Source organism: Ziziphus jujuba, chromosome 5, assembly GCF_031755915.1.
Source record: "Ziziphus jujuba cultivar Dongzao chromosome 5, ASM3175591v1".
Taxonomy (NCBI): Eukaryota; Viridiplantae; Streptophyta; class Magnoliopsida; order Rosales; family Rhamnaceae; genus Ziziphus; species Ziziphus jujuba.
In genome coordinates this window covers 12,407,427-12,430,394 of record NC_083383.1, presented here as the reverse complement: position 1 = coordinate 12,430,394, position 22,968 = coordinate 12,407,427, and the positions used below count along the sequence as shown (strand labels likewise).

General features: G+C 35.8%; 3 protein-coding genes across 4 annotated transcripts; 2 read left to right on the top strand and 1 right to left on the bottom strand.

Annotated features, from left to right (window-relative positions):
• Positions 1-975: 975 nt before the first annotated feature.
• On the top strand, positions 976-13,675 carry LOC107420993 (uncharacterized). 2 transcript variants are annotated; one of them, XM_025074668.3, is made up of 19 exons: positions 976-2,789; positions 3,957-4,042; positions 4,190-4,543; positions 4,639-4,722; positions 4,849-5,232; positions 6,320-6,380; positions 7,883-8,036; positions 8,212-8,324; positions 8,395-8,610; positions 8,766-9,013; positions 9,101-9,331; positions 9,410-9,631; positions 9,744-9,797; positions 9,980-10,045; positions 10,145-10,285; positions 10,427-10,480; positions 11,612-11,671; positions 12,487-12,894; positions 12,988-13,675. In XM_025074668.3, the coding sequence occupies exons 1-19, from the start codon at positions 1,388-1,390 to the stop codon at positions 13,153-13,155; spliced, it is 4,506 nt and encodes a 1,501-aa protein (XP_024930436.3). In that variant the 5' UTR covers positions 976-1,387; the 3' UTR covers positions 13,156-13,675. The 2 variants fall into 2 exon arrangements, with proteins under 2 accessions (XP_024930436.3, XP_015885585.3); XM_016030099.4 differs by having other exon boundaries at positions 977-2,789; positions 8,389-8,610.
• A 668-nt stretch (positions 13,676-14,343) lies between these two features.
• On the top strand, positions 14,344-19,853 carry LOC107420994 (histone acetyltransferase of the MYST family 1). Its single transcript, XM_016030100.4, has 9 exons — positions 14,344-14,679; positions 15,229-15,317; positions 15,519-15,578; positions 16,426-16,635; positions 16,799-16,867; positions 17,069-17,230; positions 17,838-17,931; positions 18,954-19,096; positions 19,430-19,853. The coding sequence occupies exons 1-9, from the start codon at positions 14,382-14,384 to the stop codon at positions 19,631-19,633; spliced, it is 1,329 nt and encodes a 442-aa protein (XP_015885586.1). The 5' UTR covers positions 14,344-14,381; the 3' UTR covers positions 19,634-19,853.
• Positions 19,854-21,349: 1,496 nt separating this feature from the next.
• On the bottom strand, positions 21,350-22,506 carry LOC107420986 (uncharacterized). The gene has a single exon (XM_016030093.4). It carries the CDS (start codon positions 22,222-22,224, stop codon positions 21,592-21,594), a length of 633 nt encoding a protein of 210 aa, XP_015885579.2. The 5' UTR covers positions 22,225-22,506; the 3' UTR covers positions 21,350-21,591.
• Positions 22,507-22,968: the final 462 nt, after the last annotated feature.

The window sequence follows — 22,968 nt, the reverse complement described above, 5'->3', positions numbered from 1 at the left end:
TGTTGAAAACAAATATTGTAGAAATCTGTAACTTATAGTTATAATTTTGGCTACATTTCCAAAGCGAATACAAATTTCAACCACCGTCATGGAAGGGATGTAGGCCCAATAAAAAAAAATAAAAAAAGGAAACTAGTGGAAAAAAGTGTTTTGTCATAATTACTGGAATATGACTTTATCTAAAAAATATATATACTGGAATATAACGTCAAAACCAAGCATATTCTTTCTTCCCATGTCACAATCTTTTAGTGCATAATATTGAAATTTTGTTTGTTATAGTTTTCACTTATTTGAAAGTATTTTTTGAAAAAATTATTCTTTACTAATTTTAGGTTAAAAATGCTTTGGAAGCTTTTAAAACAAATTTTTAAAAATTATTCAAATATTTTTAAAAAATAAATTTTGAGCTTTAAAATTATTTTTTGCTTTCTATAAACTATGATAAACAGGATTAGACAGCAATAAACATCAAATTTTCCTCTCTCTATATTTATTATACATGGTATTTTAGCAAAAATAAAAAAAAGTCAATTTGTTAATCTTAAACTCCATCCCACACAGCAGCAATATTTGAAAAAAAAAGAAAGTAATATTTATTTATTTAAATATTCTAAAGGACAGATTCCATAAAAAATAGTATTTCTATACATTTTTCAAAAAATAAATTATATGAACACGCTGTTGTATGATGGCATGGCAAAACGAGATTGAAAAGCGTTGATGTATTATTAATAAATTATATATTTCCAATTGAGTAACGCATGAAGCAACCCAGATGTCAGGTTGCTAAAGAGCAGAGCACGAAACAAAATTTGACAAATACAAATTTGGAGTGTGTTGTCACTGAGCGAATCAACAAACGCCATGTGCAAATGAGTGCTGGGGTGCACGAGTCCAAATCTATTGCTTACCACACACTATAAAGTCCCAAGTATAAAAAATATCTCAACGAACCGCTCTCGCTGCCTGCAAAAAACGCGAATCTCTCTTTCTTTCTCTCTCTAGTTTTTTCTTTTTTTCCTCTCTCTCTCTGTCGTGTTCTCTCTCTAACCTTTCAAAAGCGAAATCGAAATAAGAAAAAACAAAAATCGCTCTAAACAACAAAAAAGAAAAAAAAAAAAAAAAGAAAAGGGATCGGATCGGAAAGAATACGAACCAGAATATAACTGAAAACCCTAACCCTAGACCTAGCCGCGGCTTATCCTCTCTTTCTTTTCTTTCCCTGTATGAGTTGTCTCTCACAAGTGCACACGTTAAAGACTATAAAAAAAGCCCAGTGTTTGGATTTAGGGTTAGGGTTCATGGGAAGGTGCATGAAAGGGCCTGAAACAGAGGGAGATTAGGAATTTTATAGGATTTAGGAATTAGGGCTTTCGGTTATGGAATGCGTAGGAGGTTGTGGGCATGGTTTTGGTTGGTTACGGTGATGACCGGAGGCCGATGTCACCGGCGGAAGAAAATGATGGGTAGGGGTGCGGACGGAGGCTGCGGCACCGAGGAGAGACCTTGTCCGGTCCATAAGGTTCCGGCGAAAATTCCGACGACGAACCAAAAGGAGGTTGTTGAGAAGCCAGCTTCGGTGGACATTGATTTTTACTCGCAGGCTAAGAAAGCACTCTGTGAGCGCTCGCCTTTCGATGTTGCTGAGGAGGCTTCGGCTTCGACTGTCCCCACGTTGCCTAATGGGTTGGCGAGCTTTTTGTCTAGGCAATCTGATAGTCGGAAACGGCATAAGAAGTCTCATTCCAGTGCGGATAAGAAGAAGTCTTCTTCTCGGGCCAGTGAAAAATCCCGGGTTTCCAACATTTGGGTTGACACTGAGGTGTACTTTAGGGACTTAACGTTGCCAGATATAGACGCATTGTCAGAGGTTTCTTCTTTTAGTAATTCCACTACTCGGAAGTGTTTCTTGATTCCTTGTTTGGGAAATGTTCCCAGGGCGAATGCTGGTGGTGGTAGTGGCGAGAATGTCAATGGTGCGTATGCAAATGGGGTTGTTGTGAAAGACGAGAACGTCAATGGTGGGAATACTAATGAGGGTCTTGTTATAAAAAATGAAAACGTGGACGGTGGAGATGGAATTGAAAATGTAAATGGAAATGAAAATGGTGTAGTTAAAGAGGAGGTGAAGCCGGAGGGTGTGCAGTCTATGGAAATTGATGGTGTGGAAGACGATAGTTTGCCGCAGAAGGAGAAGGATTCTTATGTTTCGGATTTGCCAACCGGTTTGGAGTGGCTTTTAGGTTGTAGAAATAAGATATCTTTAACTTCGGAACGCCCTTCCAAGAAGAGAAAGCTTCTGGGTGTAGATGCAGGATTAGAGAAAGTTTTGGTTGCTTGTTCTTGTTCGGGCAATTCATCCTTGTGCCATTTTTGCTCTGCTGGTGACACGGGAAAAGAATTGAACAGGTTGATTGTTTGTAGTTCGTGTCAGGTTGCTGTTCATCAGAAGTGTTACGGTGTGCAGGAGCCTCTAGATTCATCTTGGCTGTGCACGTGGTGTAAGCAGAAGACTGATAAGACTGATACTCGGGAATCAGTAAAGCCGTGTGTTCTTTGCCCGAAGCAGGGTGGTGCATTAAAGCCTGTTTTCAAGAATGTAGAAAGTGATGATCCTGTGGAGTTTGCTCATTTATTTTGTTGTCAGTGGATGCCAGAGGTTTATATAATGGACTTAATGAAGATGGAGCCAATAATGAATGTGGAAGGAATTAAAGAAACTCGTAGAAAATTAGTGTGTAACATATGCAAGGTGAAGTGTGGTGCTTGTGTTCGGTGCAGTCATGGTATGTTTTGTTGCTCCATTATTTTATACAATTCTGCATTTCTCTTTTGGCTGGTAGAACAGGGGAACATTCTAGTAATTGGAAACTTTGCCTAATTGTGCGACCGCAAGCTTCAGATATTAAGTCATACTTCGATAAATTCAAATATGGTGTTGGATGATGATGTAATTGTTCTCCCTTGTGTTATTTCCAACTGTGCAAAAGAATCACTTCATTTCTCTATGTTCTGAATTTTCTTGTTTATATTCTAGTGAAAGAATGGAGACAGAGACCTTATTTGTTTACTCTTTATGGCTAAATTTATATCTTCTTGGCTTTTCCATTTCAAAAGAGCCTTATTATTACCTTCGTTCAGACAAATCTTTTTATTTTAGTAGTGGTAATGCAATTCTAGTTAAGAAGCTTCTTCTATATGGCAAACGGTTGGAAGGGATACAATGGATTAGGCAACCAGCTAATAGGAAGAATGTATAATACCCCCATTATGAAAGGGCTTTCTACGAGACGGGGAGGAACTTAGGTCATGAGATTAAGATGATAAAAACACATGCCAAAGCAGAAATCAGTTCATAATTATTTTTCATCTCATATAATTAGAGCTTAAGCTTGGAAGCAAAATGTTTTGTTTTATGCTTATTTTCCTACAGTGAAAAAAAATTAAAGACAATCTGTTCTGTCTTGTTTTGTAATAATCAGGAAGATGAGGATTCCGAATTTTGTTCAGTGTTTATTCGCATATGAGATTTTATGTCATGTTGAATGTCTTAGTTGAAGAGTTTATAAAGTAGAATCTTTCACTCATGCCGTTGTTATGAGAGTTTCAATGGAATTGTTGTTTGTGCATTGGTGGATGGTATGATGTAGTTTATTCTTTCTCTAGCCTTTCTTTTTCTTATTCATGGTATTTAAACTTAGTACAAATATTCTTAATGTCCTCTGCATGACCTTTTCCGACTTGAATATGATTTTTTAGTCTTATTTTTTTATTTTTCCCCTTTCTGGCTCTTAAGTTTTTCAACTATCACTTCTTCTCTTCACTTCCAGAAGAAGATCCATCTCCGTCTCGTTATTGTAACTTTTGACATGTTGCCCTGCTAATTCTGCAACATCAGTTGTCTTGACTTCTGCAATAATATTTCTGCTCATATGTTTTTTCGTTTTGTTCAGGAACTTGTAGGACTTCCTTTCATCCTTTATGTGCAAGGGAGGCGAGGCACAGAATGGAAGTTTGGGGAAAGTATGGATGTGATAATGTAAGTTTTTTGTTGTTGTTGTTCTTATTGTTCTAGAATTAGAAGGTTAATTTTCACATGATGTCAATTGCTACTACCACCCACTTTTTTTAGGAGTCTCTTTTAATGAAAAAAACATTAATACAAATTACCTTTCCACTTGTGTAGGTTGAATTAAGGGCTTTTTGCTCAAAGCACTCTGACATACTGGATAACGACAACACCTCTCAGTTAGATGACCCTTCTGTAGCTGTTGGCAGTGACTACCATGCTACAAACAAATTACTGAAGTTGAAGATTGACCAGAAAAATGGAGATAATATTGCTGTTCATACAGGAACTCCTGACACCAGTTCTGATCCATCGGATGATAGTGAACCTCGGGAAATAGGTTTGGCTGATTCCAGACTTATGTCAGTGTGTAATGATGCACAACCACTTAATGATGTAGAGTCATTTGAAAGGGGCACTGTGGATGTTGATGCATCTGACTCTATTAATTTTAAATTGATTTTAAAGAAGGTACTGTCTAGATGACCACACGCAGCCAATAGTAATTCTTAACAATTAATATGAGCTACAATTTATGGGAAGTCTTACATCTGCTACTTGTGCAGTTGGTTGACCGTGGAAGAGTAAACGTAAAAGATGTAGCATCGGACATCGGTGTTGCACCTGATTCTTTATCTGCATCACTTGCTGTAATGCTAATATAATGAAAACTTTTTATACTTGTACATTTCTTAACAAAGTTTTTGAAAATAGTTGTTGCTATTATAGTCACTTGTTTTGATCTTTTCCTCTAATGTCTTGAACTTCTTCTGCAGGAAGATACCATGGTTCCTGATGTGCTATCTAAGATTGTTAAATGGCTTAAAAACCATGCTTACTTGAATACATTACAGAAAAACCTGAGAGTTAAAATACGGCCATCAATTTCATCCAAGGCTGAGTTTGGAGCTAATGGTGATTCTGACAATGCATCGGTTTCAGAATCTGATGTTGCGGAGCCAGTAGCTGTCAAGTCGGTGCCCCCAAGACGAAGAACCAAAAGCAATGTTAGGTTTTTGATGGATACCGAAACATTATGCTCAACTGATGAAATATCTGGTGACAGTGGGAAAGTAATGAACGAGGCTAAGGTAGATCAAGTCCTTAATGAAGAAGCTGACAATTCAAGTAAATCATCCTTACCTGATGTTGTTGAAAAGGTAATATTGTTATAATCATTTGCTCAATAATTCTTTTTTCATTGTTTAATTGTTTGAATTGCTACTGATTTTTAGTTATCAATTTTAGTTTTATAAGTAATATTCTGTTAATCGACCTTCACTGCTAAAGTGTTTTGTTTTTTTATTTTTTATTTATTTTTAAGGTGTTTACGTATTGCATATTGTTGGAAGACATCAAACCATCGAAATGAATCTTTCTTCTTCCAGCACTTGTACTATTTTATTGGTCCTTATTTAGATTTCAATTTGTAAACTGAGATGCATACTTATAATTAATGTTTTCTGCCTATCATGGTACATATAAAAGTCACCGTTCTTCGATTTAGCTCATTTTTGGATACATCTTGAAGTGGGGTGTGGTCCTGCTGTAGTAGTATAGGGTGGTCATCTGGTAAAGACTAGGACTAAAGACTCAGGAAAATGATAAATATCACTTCTTCTCTTTTATAAGGATAGTACATTCTTTTTTTTTTTTTTTTTTTTAACAAGCAATTATTTAGAAATATCTTGTTTTTTGTCTTAAAAGACAATAGCTTATTAGCAGGAGCATTTTGCCGATAGCTATTGCTGCTGATTCCTAACATGTGCCTTCAAATGTGAAGTATGAAATTATGGCCTCTATTGGTTACAATTATTGTGGTTTGTAGAGTGGAGTTATGTGGCATCAGCATGTATGGATAATTTACTTTTTCTATTGAAGATTTGGTGGTTAGAGATGGGACAGTGAGGAAAATGGGTTTGTTGAACGTGAGAATGAGCTTGGTGAAATTGAGTTTTACTTAAATGGAACAGAAACTGAGATTGAAGACACTTAATTATTCCTTTGAATAAGTTCTTTGCTTTAGTTTAATACAAGAAAGATTTCTGTCTTATGAGTATCTTTGTGATGATGTTTGAAGTGCATTTTACATATATTACCTCGGTAAGGCTCTCTTTGCATGCCTTTGTAGTCAACTTCTTGAACTATTTTTTTTCTCTTTGCCTTTCTGTTATTTAATTAGGCATCTTTTGTCTCGAGCATTTTGGTGATTGTGGTTTATCTTGAGTAACAATTTTTAATTTGCAGAACATGACTCAGCCTGATGGATTTCAACACTCTTCACAAACAATTTCCCCTAAATCTCAAGGTATGATATCCCTATGCTAAGTCATTTTCCTCATCCAATTCTTTTATTGTTTGTTTTATGGTGCCACTTTTCTGGTTACCAAGTTATGTGTTTTGTGTTGTTCTTTTGTGTGATATTCTAATATTTTCTATGTGTGAAGAGAGCTTATGCTATTCATCCTATCTTTTTCCCTTTGATAATTTAATGTTGAAGATCTGTTTCAAAATAACTGTTGTGCTGATTCTGAAAAATTGGTATCACCTTCTCTCCCTGGAAGTTGTACATTTTTCAATGTTCTGTAAGATTTTTGTATTTTTCTTTTAGAGAAGTGTTTGGCTAGTTGTTATGAGAAAGGGGGTTTAGTGAGAAAGGGGGTTTAGTTAATAGAAACCTGCTACCTTTCTCTAAGGAAAGGTTAATTGGCATCAAATGAAAAATGCCTTATATTCTATCCTATCCACCCCAGTTTTCCTTTACTGAAGAATATTATCCTTATGATGTTACTAAAAGTCTAGTCTGTCTTCTGAAAACAATTTTTAAACATATTGGTTATGGTCTTGCTCTGTTCTATGATTTAATCATTTGAGAATACGAAACTTTTCCAGAAGTAGTAATGAAACAGGTGCTTGGATTTCGTTGAGATACTTTATTTGGACTAATTGTGAGATGTTTGCTCATTGGATGTTTGTTATTCACTAGTTTGGGAGCATGCATTTGTCTAATTAGTTCGGTTCATTGGAGTTGTTCCATTGTGGCATTTCTTTGAAAGTGAAGATAGCAGGCTTGAGCAAGTAAAACTTAGGAATGAGGAGAATAAAAAATTTAATTTCTTGCTGATTTTTTTTTTTTTTTTTTAAATTGCGTTTGCATATACTTTTGTCTTAGGCTCATGACCTACTTAAGGTCATGGTTAATCAGTTACAGACTGCTGGTATGTTGGGAATTTTCCTTTTTATTAAATAGTGAATGGCAGAATTATTACGTACTTTATGAGCCCAAATTGTTGAAATGTCATTGCATCGACAACATCTGTGCAGACCAGAGCATAGGGAACACGGAATTTATGAATGACAATCGAACATCTATGCATCCTACTTTGTTAATTTTACCAATGTAATGCTAAGTGTAATGTCTGGCAAGGTTTCTTCATTGCTCTTCATGGAAGGTTTCAACAAATATGGTTGACTAGAAAATGATGGTTACTTACCTGAAGAAGAGTTGGTGAAAGTCAGTAAATTAGTAACTAGCCATGGAAGCAGAGATCTTCCTATGAAGTGCTTAGTCTGTTGTTGACATGTGTACAGGATTTTGTATGTATTACTTGAAAAATCTGAGTATCAGTAGATATAGGGTTCACATGTGGTGTTCGTTGGTTTTAGCATTTCCAATGGCTTTAACTTATCATGGCACCAAACGTGTTTTATTTTTAACATATGTTATTAGTCAATACTAGTTTTTGTTTCATATGTCCACGAGACACTGGTTCCGGTCATTTATCCACTGAATTACTGTATTTTCAACAGTCAGCCCAGCTGAACCCTTAGATTGTAGAATTCGGCAAAGTGGTCAAGGAGAGGATCAAGAAGAGGAGGATGCTGTTTCTGTGCTGAATACTTGTGTGAATGCAGATGGAAAACCACCTTGTTCAATTATAAATTCAGTTGTCCCTGATCTCAAGTAAGCTCTGGACCCGTATTTTTTTTTCCTTCTTCTTCTTCTAGAATCCTTTTCCTTCTAATTTGTTCAAATTACAACGTTAGATGATTTTTTCTATGAACAATTGTGGAACTTCTGTTATATAGTGTATTGATGGGTTGGAAACTTTCTGAATTTGTATGATTTTATAATACAGAAAAACAGAAGCAGAAGAAGTTTCTAGTTTCTATATCCACCCAGATGTTCAAAAGAAATTATTGCAGATACAGAATGGGGTGACTTTAAAGGATCCAGTATATGACTTTAATGGTAATGCCTTATCTGCTCGCTTAACGTTTCTTTGGGTGGGTCTAACGAGGATTGAACTTGGCAGGTGCAGGGGATGATGTAGTATCTCGTTTTGAGGCATCTGCTAATGCTGGTGTGTGCTGTGATCACCAAAGTAAACATGCAAGGTGCAATGAAGTGAACCAGTTGGTTAAGGCTGAGAAAATGGGAATTCTTGAAGTTTCTCCTGAAGATGAAGTGGAAGGGGAGCTCATTTATTTTCAGCATAGGTTGCTTGAAAATGCAGTTGCAAGGAAGCATTTCATTGGTCTCTGCACTGTTCTTTTTTTTATCTTATAAGCATTATGGTGTTTTTATGCTTCATAATAATTCCTAACTATTGTACTTGGCCACTTACTTCTTCTTCGTCTTCTTTTAATTTAATTTATTTAAAATTTTTGAAATTTTGAAATTTCCTTGCAGAGAATTTAACATGTAATGTTGCTAAGAGTCTTCCAGAGGAGATTGATTTGGCACGAACAAGCAGATGGGATGCAGTGCTTGTTAACCAGTATCTATGTGAGCTTAGAGAGGCAAAGAAGCAGGGTAGGAAGGAGAGAAGGCACAAAGAAGCACAGGCTGTGCTAGCTGCTGCAACTGCTGCTGCTGCAGCCTCATCTAGGATCTCATCATTTAGGAAGGATGCCTTCGATGAAACTTCTCATCAGGAGGTTTTGGATTTTAAATATCTTAATTATCATTGATTCCCTGTAGCTGTATTTATATTTGCTTTTTTAGTTACACAATTCACTTTGCAGAATATGATGAAGCTAAACACTTCCAGTGGGAGGTCTGGCAGTTGCTCACAGCTGATTCCACGAGCAAAAGAGACACTTCAGAGGGTTGCTGTCCCAAGGATTTCATTAGAAAAGCACTCTGATTTTGCTCAGTCTGTTGCAAATTTTTCTAAAGAGCATCCTAGATCATGTGACATTTGCAGACGTTCTGAGACAATATTAAACCCTATATTAGTCTGTTCCGGTTGCAAGGTAAAAAGTCTTGTGGGTTATATTTTTATAAATTTTGCCTGTCTTTTGTTTTGAGGTTTGATTAAACCCTTTTAACAGGTTGCAGTTCACTTGGATTGCTATCGTAGTGTTAAAGAATCTACAGGCCCATGGTACTGTGAGGTATGTGAAGAAGCATCAGCCTCTAGGAATTCTGGAGCTCCTGCCGTCAACTTTTGGGAACAGTCTTTCTTTGTCGCTGAATGTGGGTTATGTGGTGGTACCACTGGTGCTTTTAGGAAATCTTCTGGTGGTCAGTGGGTCCATGCTTTCTGTGCAGAGGTAAACTTTTTGTTCTTGTTTGTTGTATAAATGATGTTGTCTTTATTAGAAGTTTTTACTTGTATATTTCTTAATTAGATTAAAATTGATTTCTATATTTTTCATTTTGTAGTGGGTCTTTGAAACGACATTTCGAAGAGGACAAGTAAATCCTGTTGAAGGAATGGTATGTCTACATGTTGGATGGTTAGAGAACTCACAAATGTGAATAGTCTTGAATGCTAATGTTTGCATTTGCAGTATTGATAATATTTTGGCATCTTTATGGAATTGTAAACTTTATATTAAAGCAAGGATAAGCCAGTAATGTTATTATCTAACATCTGCTTTCACACAATGAAATGCCAGGAGACAGTTCCAAAGGGTGTTGAATTGTGCTATGTATGCCGTCGCAAATCTGGTGTCTGCATAAAGGTGAAGATTGGGTTTCTTTTGTGAAACTTGTGTTTAACTGTAGGGTAATCATTTGTATTTAAGGTACCAAATTGTTTAGTTTTTGTCTTCTCTCCGCAGTGTAGCTATGGTCATTGTCAGGCCACATTTCATCCGTCTTGTGCTAGAAGTGCTGGTTATTACATGAATGTTAAGACTGCTGGTGGGAAGCAGCAGCACAAGGCTTATTGCGAAAAGCATAGTGTAGAACAGAGAGCAAAGGTCTAACTTTTATTATTTCATCTAGTCTTTAGTCATTTTTGGTCTATAATTTATCATGTCTCCTTTCTATAACTTTTCTGCTTTAGTGGATTGAGAATATGATTTATCATGTCTAATTTTAACATCCCTCAATTTATATAGGCTGAAACACAAAAACATGGGATCGAAGAGCTGAAGAGCCTTAAGCAAATTAGGGTAGGTTCTTCTTTTACCTTGTCAATCTACCTTATTATGTTTCAGCTTGCTATGCTGTAATTCTTGCATGTCATTTGCATATGAATATGTCTGGGCATGTGTGTTAGGATGGAATGTTAAACATCTCACAGGTTTAATTCTGGCCCATTCTTTAGTATTTATATTTCTTCACTATTTGTTTGAAAGTACAAATGAAAGTGTAGTACTTGTTTAGTTCTTTATGTGTCTTTTAGTATAGAGTTATCTTTTTGAGAGTAGACTCAATTAAACTCTGCAAAATGTTTGATGGTCAAAAACAAATTGTTCTTACAGGTTTTAATTGAATATTTGTATTGTGCTTTTGTTGATGACTTTGTAGCTTCATGAGAATGAATGCTTGTGCACTAGGAAGAAAACTCTTGAATTATCTTTCCCCGTTTTTACTACCTCATTTGTATGCTTGTTTCTCTCATCTGGATTCTGGACCCAAAGGAAAGGTAGAGTTTTGAGGGTATTACAAACAGTTTTTGCCGCTGAATGTTGTCCTCTTTCTTTTATTTACAAGGTTGTCTGTTAGGTCATTATTCTTTAGTCTCCTTGATTGTTTTTGTTATAAGAAATGTCATTAAGCCTAAAAGGTTCCTGCCATATGGAATATTAGCTCTGAATTTGTCTGTTTTATCCAGTTAATTGACTCACATTAATTAGCTGCATGGACCTATATATGACCTGTTAACATGCATGAAACCCCTCCAAAAAAAGAATGCGGGTCTAATTTTGTCAGGTTAGGTCACACTAATGGGTTGAACCATCAAAACTGGCTAAGATTGCAAGGTATTCAGCCTGGAAAGCTTTGTTAAGACAGCTTTTAGTTATTATTTATTTAATGTGCACATATATTCTTTATATAATTACGGGTGGAATAGTCTCATTTTAAGTGTTGTGTTATGATCTCACACTTGTATGGTGAACTGATTATAATTTGTAGCATGCAAGGAAAATAGTGGCTAACACTTTCTCATTGTCGTGATCTTCTTTTGTCGCTTGACTTACTGATAGCTTGAAAGTTGTTGAATTCCTTGACTATGTTGCTTTGTTTTGTATTATTAACTTGAATTGCCTGATCGAGGCCTGTTTTGATGCTTTTTACAGGTTGAACTAGAAAAGTTGCGCCTTCTCTGTGAGAGGATCATTAAACGTGAAAAATTGAAGGTATTCTTAATTCTTGTACTTGAAATGATTAGCTTGATGTTCTATGTAAGTTTATTGATGCAATTGCTTATCCTTATTATCTGTTTCCTGTACTTCTTTATAATACAATCTGTGTTAAATAAGAAATTTACCTAACATCTTTGCCACAGGTAAGGGCAGCCGTAGCATGCTATACTTAAGCTTAGATAACAAATTTAATGTAATTTGTTGATATATTGATTTGTGTATAGAAGAGTTAGTATTTGTTTAGACCTGTCTTTAAAGCTGTTTTCTTTTTAACCAAAAAATTATTGGATGCATCATGTTGCTTTCTAAATATTGGCAAGGGTTATCTTCAAAACAGATCAATGAATGGTCAGGTGTGGATATGATATTAGCTATCTTCTTGCTTTAAATTTTCAATTTATTAATTGGTTACTCATATTAGTATCATTAGTACAACTTCTATACGTATGTTTGACAATTGAATTGTGAGTTCCAAATACATTACCCTATAGCCGTCATGCAATGGAGATGACATCCTCTTGGTTATATCTGCAATGGTGACAGCTTTTTTTTGTTCGACCTCACAATCATTTGCGTTCTGTTGTTTCCAATTTATATGTATAGTTTTTGCTTTTTTTTTCCTTGTAACATATTTTCTGGAAAAAGTAAACATATTGAGGAACAGAACACACCACTGGTTTCTTGATTTCAATGTCAACGCACCTGGTCAAGAGTTTTATGGAATAAGACATACTTTATGTTTAATACGTTTATCCTGAGACACCTATATATGGTACATGCTGAAGATGTGTTTTTGTGGATGCTTGCAGAGGGAATTGGTTGTGTGCTCACACGACATACTTGCTGTAAAAAGAGATCATGTTGCTCGATCTTTGCTTGTTCGGAGTCCATTTGTTCTACCTGATGTTAGTTCAGAATCAGCTACGACATCCCTTAAAGGACATACAGATGGTTACAAATCTTGTAGTGAAGCCATTCAACAGTCAGACGATGTAACTGTGGATAGCACAGTCTCTGTGAAGCACGAAACTAATGTCCCTGTTACTGCAGATGACCAGAGGACAGATGATGACTGCTCCACATCCCAAAGCCATTTTACTCGAAAGCCAACGGAGAGGCAGCAATTTGCAGGGAAACAGATTCCTCACAGATCACCACCTCCTATTGCAACTCGAAATCTGTCTGATGATGGGGGGTGGAGGTCAAAATCTAGAAAGGTATTCTGCTATTTGATGTCATGGGCTATTTAATTTCATAGCATAATTTAGTTGGAGATCGAACTTTTGCTTACTGTAATTCTTTACTGACAGCATGCTGAGACTTTTGAGAAAGAACTGGTGATGACATCAGATCAAGCATCCGTTAAAAATATGCGGTTACCTAAGGGATATGCATATGTTCCTGCTGATTGCCTTCCAAACGAGAAGCAGACGAACCAGGACTGCGGTCCTGATGAGCCAATAGAACATGGTGGGTAGTGTGCGGAATCTGCTATTCTGTGAATGAATTACATGAGCACAACAAAATATTTGTCCAAGATGAGTATCCGCTGCAGACAAACCATTGTCTCCCCGGAAACTGCCACGACTGTCCGATAAAAAGAAGGGCATGGCAGGGAAAGGGTTCTCGCCAATGCATCCCCTTGGGAATTGCACTCTGGTTTGAGCTGGGAAGTTTTGGCATCATATAATTGTTGTAAATTCTTTGTGAGAGTAACTGTATAGTGGGTGAGAGTTCTCATTTTTTTTTTTTTTTTTTTTCCCTCCTTTTCATCCCGATTTTACATGTATTAGAAGGGCATTGATTTCTTTATCTTGATGATCATCTGTTTTTAGGGGAAGTCAAAAGAGAAGCTCCGTATGTAACTGTGTACAAGAAATTATAGGGGTATCACCTAATGGCTCTGTTCTGTAAAGTTAGTGTGTAAATATCCTTACAATATCAATCTTAGAAAGGAATTACGCTCTGCGTTTGATTGATGGAGCGTCTAAATTACAATTCGCATTTCTTTCTATTTTTCTTCCAATTTGCCGCTTTTTACTGGTTTAATGTCGTTTAAGTAGAGTTTTCCTTTGTGGTATGTTCTATTGTGGTCGAATCTTGTAACTTCAATGGGTGGTATTTTTAACCCAAACCATGGAAATGAGAAAATACCGTCAATTTATTAAACAAAAAAAAAAAAAAAGGAAAAAAAAATGAAGGGCAAATAACTATCAACTTGAGTGAAGTTTTGTGGAAGTAGCTAAATTCTGATAGTTTTTAGAGATATTACTTTACGTAGTTTTAAGTATCTGTTTAATAATGATTTAAGATTGTTTCAAGTTTGAATGTCCAAATTAATTTATTTTAGTAGTCAAATATCAATTTTGTAGAATAACTGAGGTTGACCCGTGGGTGTGAGTTTTTGAATTCGAAATATCCACCTGTTCTTTTTAGAATAGAATTGTACTGTAGTCTTGATATAAAAAAAAAAAAAAAAAAAAAATTCAAATTCTTAGTGCTAATTAGATAGATATCAATCCGTCGTGTCCTTTTGTTTTTTTGGGGATTCTTATTGGGTCGGGTTGGTTTGTCATATTTCCAGGTCGTCTTGTTTTGTTGGGGCCTTTCATGAGCGAGGCCCAATAGTCTCTCCGTGATTTATTAGCCCGATTCTGTTTTTATACACGATTTCACTAACCCATGCCGAAGCTTTCGACAGACGATGGGTTCCATAGAGACACCGCCTAGCGCAGAGAATGGCTCCGCCACCCATACCGCCATGCCGGAGGGAGACCAGAAACCCTCCGGCGGCGTCGGATTTGCACCTCCAGTGAACGAGGTGACGATGGAGTCTGAAATGTTGAAGAAGCGGAAGATGACCATGCTTCCTTTGGAGGTCGGCACGCGCGTCATGTGCCGTTGGAGGGACGGAAAGTACCACCCTGTCAAGGTCATCGAACGGCGTAAATTGAATTTAGGTGGCGTTAACGATTACGAGTATTACGTGCATTACACTGAATGTAAGGTTTATTTTCTTTTCTTATTGCGTTCCCAATTCTCAAAATTAGGGTTAGGGTTTTTGGTTTTTGAAGCTACTGCTATAGAATTTAATCCCTTGAAAATTTGCTGCAAGTTATCGAAGTAAATACTTGTGAGTAATTCTTTTATGATATATGGTGAGAGTTAGGTTACAAGATTGAAGACCAATAATAACATCGGTGTGCTAGGATTAGGGAGTAGAAGAGACCCATATGCAATAAACAATTGTGTGCAATAATGATGAGGTCTGCAGGAAATTGGTGTAAGGAAAAGATGCAGATTGCTTGTAATTTAAAATCTTGCGAGGGATTTCTTTGTGCGGTTTCGATACATAGGTGGACAATTTTTTATATCCTAATTCACCATGCATGATATCAAGTAACTAATGGACATTATAAGAATTTGTTGCTTGCAAAATATTGGTTGTACCCATAAGTTAACTTTTCACATAGTTTTTAATTGCTTATGTTGGTGAAATCCAGTTTCATTCGTTTACAGACCGTTATATTTATTTGTATTTATTTTATCAGTCAATAGGAGGCTCGATGAATGGGTAAAGCTTGAGCAACTTGATCTTGATTCAGTAGAGGCTGTTGTTGACGAGAAAGTGGAGGACAAGGTAATAATATGTCTTCTCAAACAACAACCCTTTTCCAGCCTTTTCTATTTCTGCCTGTTAATATGACCTTTCTGTGGTGTATGGGAGATAGATATGATAAGTGTTCTAAGCATTGTCCTTTCATTGACCATTGGAGGAAAATTCCATTGAATTTTCTTTTCAAATATTTTGATTCGGTTAATTTTGCATGAGGCCTTTTAGGTTACAAGCTTGAAGATGACACGGCATCAAAAGCGGAAGATTGATGAAACACATGTAGAGGTATGTATAAGTCAAAATTGTTATTTTAAGGTTTTTTATGTGGTTTTAGTTTACTGTATTTCATCTTCTATCTTCATTAACATCAACATTTACAAATTATCATCATTTTGATTGTATATCTTGTGGCCATGCGGTGCATTTTGTAAAATAGAGAGGGTTGAAAAAATGAGAGAGAGTATTTTGAGTCAGATTAGAAATGATGATGGGAATAGCAGGCAGAAAGGGAGGAGAGAGAGTAAATTGGAGCACGCAATTGCTTTTGCAAGTGGACTTGCAGGAAATGGTTTTAAGTTTAGGTGACATACCACTTTAACATCTTAAGGAGTAAGGGTCATACAGCAACTGTAAGGTCATTTCTAGTAATATTGTAGATTACCGTGCTCTATGGATATTAAAATCTTATTTGAATTCATATTCCTTGTGGAACAGGCAAAGAAATGTAAACCTGCGAAAATTGTGAAAGCAAAGTGATTGGAAATACTAGTCAGAAAATAATCACAGGAGATAGTAATGAATAATGATTAAATAAGATAATTGTTTGAATGATATTTATATTTCACTTTTGTTTAGATAGGTTTTAAACTTGTAATTATCCATATCTCGTGTGATATATTCTCACTACCACTCACATTCATGGGCAAACACTTTCATTTTCTCGCTATTTTAGAAGTCAAGTAGTTACTAGCAAGATTAAGTGGACAGAAAATAGGATTAGATACTAGAAATGGATGTTATATGATCATTTTTAGGGGTTTTAATGAGCTCTTCTAAAACTTCTTTCCTCAATTTGATGTCTTTTATACTTTCTAAATGATGGAATATGAAGACTTCCTTTGCAATTATATAGGGCCATGAGGAGCTTGATGCTGCCAGTTTGCGTGAACATGAAGAATTCACAAAAGTGAAAAATATTGCAACCATAGAACTTGGAAGATATGAGATTGAGACATGGTATTTCTCCCCCTTTCCACCAGAATACAATGACTCTTTGAAGCTGTATTTTTGTGAATTTTGCCTCAATTTCATGAAGCGCAAAGAACAGCTTCAAAGGCATATGGTGAGCTGTGCTTCACATCTTCAATTTTCTTTACTTCAAAATAGCTGCTTGTGAAGAGTCATGTTTAGTAATAGATCTGTTTAATCGGATGTTACTAAATTGTTTTCTTTCCCCATTTTGTTGACAATTGTGTGACAATGAAATTTAACTTCTGAACATGTAGAGGAAATGTGATCTAAAGCATCCTCCGGGTGATGAAATATACCGAAGTGGTACTCTCTCTATGTTTGAGGTAAGTTCTCTTGTTGCTGCCCACCAATTCAGTGATTGTTTTGTCCGTAGGTTTCCCTTGATTTATTTCTTCTCCTCCCTTTCTTCATGTTTTGCTCCTGTACTCATACAGTAGTTCTTATTTTGTGTGTGTATATATATATATATATTTCCCATGTCAAATTTATAGTTGATGTAGCTCTTTGATTAATTTTTGAATCAGGTTGATGGCAAAAAGAACAAGGTTTATGGCCAGAATCTTTGTTATTTGGCAAAACTTTTTCTTGATCATAAGACTCTTTACTATGATGTCGACCTCTTTCTATTTTACATTTTATGTGAATGTGATGATCGAGGATGCCACATGGTTGGATACTTTTCCAAGGTAAGCAATTTTATTTATCCAATGGTTATCTGTAAGATATGCTTGAAAATAGTTGGGAGAATCTTTATGAATACTATCAAATGGTTTTTCTTTTGGTTGGATAATCAAATATTATCAAGGGGATGCTTTAAGTTTATTGTTATACTGTACAGGGTCTATGTTTTAAGTTTATTGTTTATATCTTAGTATTATATCATACCTTTTTTGAATTATTCGTTGTTTTCTCTTTGCAGAATAATCTCTACTTGTAATTCTTTTGCTCAGTTATATGAATTTCTGATGGAGAATGAACTGTTAATACATGTTTTGATCAATTAGTTCTGAACTCTTTTTTTAATATGTCAAAAGTAGCCATCAGATACAAAGCTTGGATTTGCTAGAATTTTGATGTATACTTGTCGTGGTATGTATATTGGGATTTTGTATCCACCCTTTATGATACTGAAATTTGTGGGAGACTTATTTGCAATTCAGAAATGTTACAGGCCAGACACAATTTTTTATTTTATTTTTTATGTTATGGCAGTTGCTAATTATAACTGACACTAAAAGCTCTTTATGATAACTTGAAATTCCAATGTAGCTACTTTTTTGCCTGATGATGCAGGAAAAGCATTCTGAAGAATCATATAATTTGGCATGCATCCTCACCCTTCCTCCTTATCAAAGGAAAGGCTATGGAAAATTTTTGATTGCCTTTTGTAAGCTCTCTATCACTTCTTTTTCTATTTCCTATTTTGTCATTTTGAATTTGGTGAAAATTTGGTGTCATTGTTGTCTTTGTCTGTCTCTCTATCACTCCTACTGATACCATTAGATCATCAATATGGATTCCCAACATTATGATGCTACAAAAGATGAGCATCTCTGGTATTATATTCTTGTCAAGAACCTTTCCATTTCATAAAATAAAACTGGTTTAGAAAGAATCGTGTGAATTACCTTATTCTAAGATTCGATCTATGATTTAAAATATGAGGTCTAAGACTATTCACAGAGAATGCTACATCTGTGTCTTTATTGTCAATAAGCTTTCTTGAGTTCTCCTGTTGCAATTTAGCAAGATCTTGAAAACATTAATGGACTCAAAATTCATTAATGCCTTTACCCAATAAGGTTATAAGCATATTAATTCCTAATCCTGCAATATGCTACCAAGTGGGGATGATTTCCTACAAAAAACTGAAACTAGCACAACTTTGTGTGGGGCTCTCTGATACTTGTTTCTGAGATAACTTCAGTTGGAATTTCCAGTGAAAGTACTTCAAAATATTACCTCTTAACTGATTCCTATTCTGAGGGTTTTCAAGGAAGAATTTCTAGTGGTAGAATTGCATGTTGTTTGCTATATTTGAAGTGATTTTTCATGTACCAGTCTTGATGCTGAGAATTTCAATGGATTTTAGAGTTCTATACGCTTTAAAGAAACAATCAGAATATACCTGTATGCCAATAGTGGCTAGAAGGCTAGAGATATTCATCATTTTGTTCCTGGCAGCACTTTGATCTTATCATTGCTACAGCATTAAGTAAGGCTTTCAACCTTGTAGCATTTCATCTGTTAAAGAAGTATTAGTGATGCTTCTGTCCGAGTTGGAGAGGGAGATTCATAACTAACCCTGAGGCTTGTGTGCGTGCTTGTGTATAAATATATATACTATTTGCTTCTTATCATGTTTCCAAGTGGAAACGAGTACTAAATGCTATTTCTGATGTGGAGCAGCATATGAACTTTCTAAAAAAGAAGGTAAGGTCGGCACACCTGAAAGACCACTCTCTGATTTGGGACTGTTGAGCTATAGAGGATACTGGACGCGTGTGCTTTTGGACATTTTGAAAAAGCACAAGGGCAATATTTCAATCAAGGTTTGCATCTTCTTGATATTCTTTTCAAAACAAGACACCATTGCCTTTGTAGTTTTAATTGCTGCTCCATCTTGTTTGAAGTCGTTAGAGATGCTTTCAGTCATTTATTGCATCCACATGCATGGACTTGTGTTTACGTGTGAAACTTTTCTTATGTTCAGTGTCTTATACCTCAATATCTACTGGTGGTCAACATAAAAATGTTATTGATAAGATGGAAAAATGCAATCTGATTATGTCCATAGCAACTTTATAGCTGGACTAGGTAGTAGGTTTTGATCATAAACATTTCGGTTTAGAACATTCCCTCTTCAAGCATTTGGTCTTTTGCAGGAATTGAGTGACATGACAGCCATCAAGGCGGAAGATATTTTGACGACCTTGCAGAGTCTAGAATTGATACAGTATAGGAAAGGGCAGCATGTTATCTGTGCAGATCCAAAGGTCCTGGATCGTCATCTGAAAGCAGCAGGTCGTGGGGGTTTGGAGGTTGATGTTAGCAAATTGATCTGGACTCCATATAAAGAACAAGGTTAATGATATGGACAGGGAATGGTGTTCGAATGGCAACTTGCTAATGCTTGTATATAATGTAGACTTAGGGAACATGAAACCAGAAGTTATTCCTCGGCCATAGTCTTTGACATTTGTTGTTATATTAGTTTGTTACATGTATGTAAGTATGTACCAAACAACAATGTTCATTACAGCAATTGATTCCGGCAAGCATCTTGTCTGATCTTTTTGATTTGCTTAAGCTTTCATTTTGTTGTCAATTTTAACCATGTTAAGGTTTGTTCTGCCCCTACGCCCCCTTTTCTGTTCTCCAAGACTTGGGAAAAAGTCCTCGTCTTTTTTGATTTGATATGGAAAACAGCCCTTGTCTTGGTGGTTGTCTATTGTGGTAGACTTCATTCCCTTTACGGGATGGTGCTGCTACCAAGTATGAAATCATTTATTATTATTATTATTATTATTTATTTATTTTTATTTTTTTTCCAAGAATGAATTCCATTTTGCGATGGGTCTCTCCTCATGTGGATGCCATGTTGACCTGGTGATGAACTAAATATACGGGCATTCCAAGAGGTCTTAGGAAATGCAACAGCATTTTCTTTTTTTGTTTTCTTTTTATTGGTATGTTATATACTTTTGACTTGAAAATTCAATTTGGAATAACTGCCATTTTCAGGACAAGTATGACAGATAGCGATAACCGGAAATATTCAATGCCCTTTTGTGGGGGTCTTATGTGAAATCACAGCTGATAAAGGTTGACCCCATTTTTTTGCCCCATTTAACGAAGAACGAGTTAGACTGCAAAAACAATTACTTGCAGTCAAGAATTTGTTGGGTCTTTGGCATTTCTACTCTGCTAGAAAAAACTAATGATAGTAAGCAAAACAAAATGGGGAGTTGTATTAACCAAAAACAACGGCAAAAAAAAAAAAAAAAAAGTGTAAGCAAATCAAAAGTTAAAAGTGAAACAATGAAAAAAATGCTGTTGCAGTGGTAGCTTCTACCAATTTATTTAGCTTGGCTTGCTCGGGTGTTGAAGAATCCTGATGAGGCATCTCAAATGTCAATTCCTCATTCATTTCTCTCACAGAGGCAGGCGCAGTGACTTAAATTTCATATTCTGACACTGCTAAGTGCACGTGTTTTCCCTGCATTTTCATTTTACCTCAGAAGAGTTGGTTTTGCCAAACAGCGATTTGTGTTTCCAGGATTGCACTTTTTGATTCTCCTCCTTTTTGGGTTTCTTTTCTTCTTCTTCTTCTTCTTCTTCTTCCTTTAATTATTTTTAAAGATCAATTTTATTAATATGATCATTATTTAACATATGTCAGGTGCGGATCCTAAATGACCTGACTGAACACTTTTTTTTAAAAAAATTTTTAATGAACGACTTGACTTAATACCTGTGCATAATCTTTGATTGCTGCTTAAAATGAGAAGAAAAAAAAAAAAAAAAAAAGAAGAAGAAGCAACACTAAACTCAAGTTCCAATGACAATCAGCTTCGTTTTCCTTTCCAAATTCCTCCGGTGCTCGCTTTTTTTTTTTTGTGGGGGAGGCCAAAAAGCCCGAAAGAGAGGACTGCACTGAGATCTCACATCAGGGGTACACAACCCTGTTCAATGCACACTCTCTTTCAGACAAAAGCAGTAAACCTGAATTATCTGCTTCATTTGCTTCCTTAAAATCCATTAGCACAAAAATTTGCTGGTTTAAATGAAAAGCTTCCAACTTTTGGGAGAAAGATAACATATTTGGTATTCACCAAAAAATAACATTTTTGGAGGGATAAGCAAAATTAGATTTATGAACAATATGTAATCTAAATACATCATGTTATATATCTTGGAAAACCAAATCAAACAAATACTCATAAAATTGGGAACCCCAAAAAAAAAAAAAAAAAAAGGAAAAACATTTACAAACTCTCTTTTTTCCATCATCAAACTAATTCTCCACCTTTCCATTTTTTTCACATTAAACAGTAGTGGGTTGAAGATGGTGTCTAGGATGGTGAATTTGTCGAAGCTGCAAACTTTTCAATGCGACCCCACCAGATCTCCTTTTCCAAAGACTATCTACCTCTCCTTCTTTCTCTGTTTTCTGTACCTTCTTGATCACGGGCAGAGGAGGATCCAAATCAACCACATCAATGATAGTAGGAATACAATTTTCACCATTACCATTATTACTATTACATCCATTTCTAGACCCATTTGCACCACTCAAAACAACCCTTCTCCGGCTTCCACACCCAGCGGTGGTACCGGTGGCTGCCGGAGTGAGATTCTTGCCGGAGAACAATCTCTTGAGCTTGGAATACTTGACATTAATGTTGATGTTGTTGTTGTTGGTGGTGGTGGAGCCGGTGAGAGTGAGCCTGTGAGAAGAAGCAGGGAAGCCGATGACTTTGTTGTTCCTCTTAACCTGACCCATGCAACCGATTTTGGGTGATAAAGGTTCGTCGGAAAAAGAAGCCGAGCGATTTTCCCAGTTTGGAAGCTTGACATCTTTGATTGAAGGCCTTGAACATAACATGGGTAGGAATGTATTCCTGTGATGGATATAGAGGGGATTATGATGATGGAATCGATTGCATTCATGACCCATTTTCTTTTCTTTTTTTTGTTTTTTCTTTCTCTGAATACAGAGAAACAGAGAAGAAGAAGAAGGTGGTGGTGGGTATAGGCAGGGAATTGGTTGTGGATTTGTACGAGTCTTTTTATGGTTTTCAAAGCCACAGAGAGAGAGTGTGTTTTGAGTCTGTCAAATTTGAACAAAACTGATAGTGTTGTTTTTGTGAAAACAACATTATCATTTATTTTCTTTTGTTTACTCAGTCTGAGTCCTCTATTTACAGCATCTTAAAATAAATAAACCCATAAAAGAATTAAAGGGTTAGACCAACCAAAAAGAAAAAAGAAGAAGAAGTAAGCCAAAAAGACCATTATTTTGGTGTGTGTGTTTTTAGTATTGTTGTGGGTGGTGGTAAGTATGCGTAAGTGAAAGAAAGGTGTTGACCATAATTATTAATTATTAATGGACCTCCTTTGCAACTTTCACCCAAAAACCATTTCATATCAAAATCCACACGCCACTTCTGGTTAAATTATTGACTCACCAGCTAACTTGTCTCCTTGAGCTCCAAATCACCAACACAGTTTAATTAATTAATTAATTAATTAATTACTACTTAATCACATCTTAAAAAGTGTTCCTTGTTCACAGGTATGTTAAGGAGTATATTCCTTTTTTTTATTTTTAGGGGTTTTTCGTTTTTGCATTGAAATGGGGTAAATAGAATTTGGATCATAAACTCAATTTACATGCAATTTAGTTAACACCTTAATTAAT

Bases quoted from the DNA above. Each gene is read 5' to 3' on its own strand.
- LOC107420993 (XM_016030099.4), top strand. From the start codon at position 1,388: ATGCGTAGGAGGTTGTGGGCATGGTTTTGGTTGGTTACGGTGATGACC. The intron at 4,544-4,638 runs GTACTGTCTAGA...CTACTTGTGCAG, and splicing joins TTAAATTGATTTTAAAGAAG to TTGGTTGACCGTGGAAGAGT. The intron at 10,046-10,144 runs GTGAAGATTGGG...TTCTCTCCGCAG, and splicing joins AATCTGGTGTCTGCATAAAG to TGTAGCTATGGTCATTGTCA.
- LOC107420994 (XM_016030100.4), top strand. From the start codon at position 14,382: ATGGGTTCCATAGAGACACCGCCTAGCGCAGAGAATGGCTCCGCCACC. The intron at 16,636-16,798 runs GTGAGCTGTGCT...CTGAACATGTAG, and splicing joins AACAGCTTCAAAGGCATATG to AGGAAATGTGATCTAAAGCA. The intron at 16,868-17,068 runs GTAAGTTCTCTT...TTTTTGAATCAG, and splicing joins GTACTCTCTCTATGTTTGAG to GTTGATGGCAAAAAGAACAA.
- LOC107420986 (XM_016030093.4), bottom strand. From the start codon at position 22,224: ATGGGTCATGAATGCAATCGATTCCATCATCATAATCCCCTCTATATC.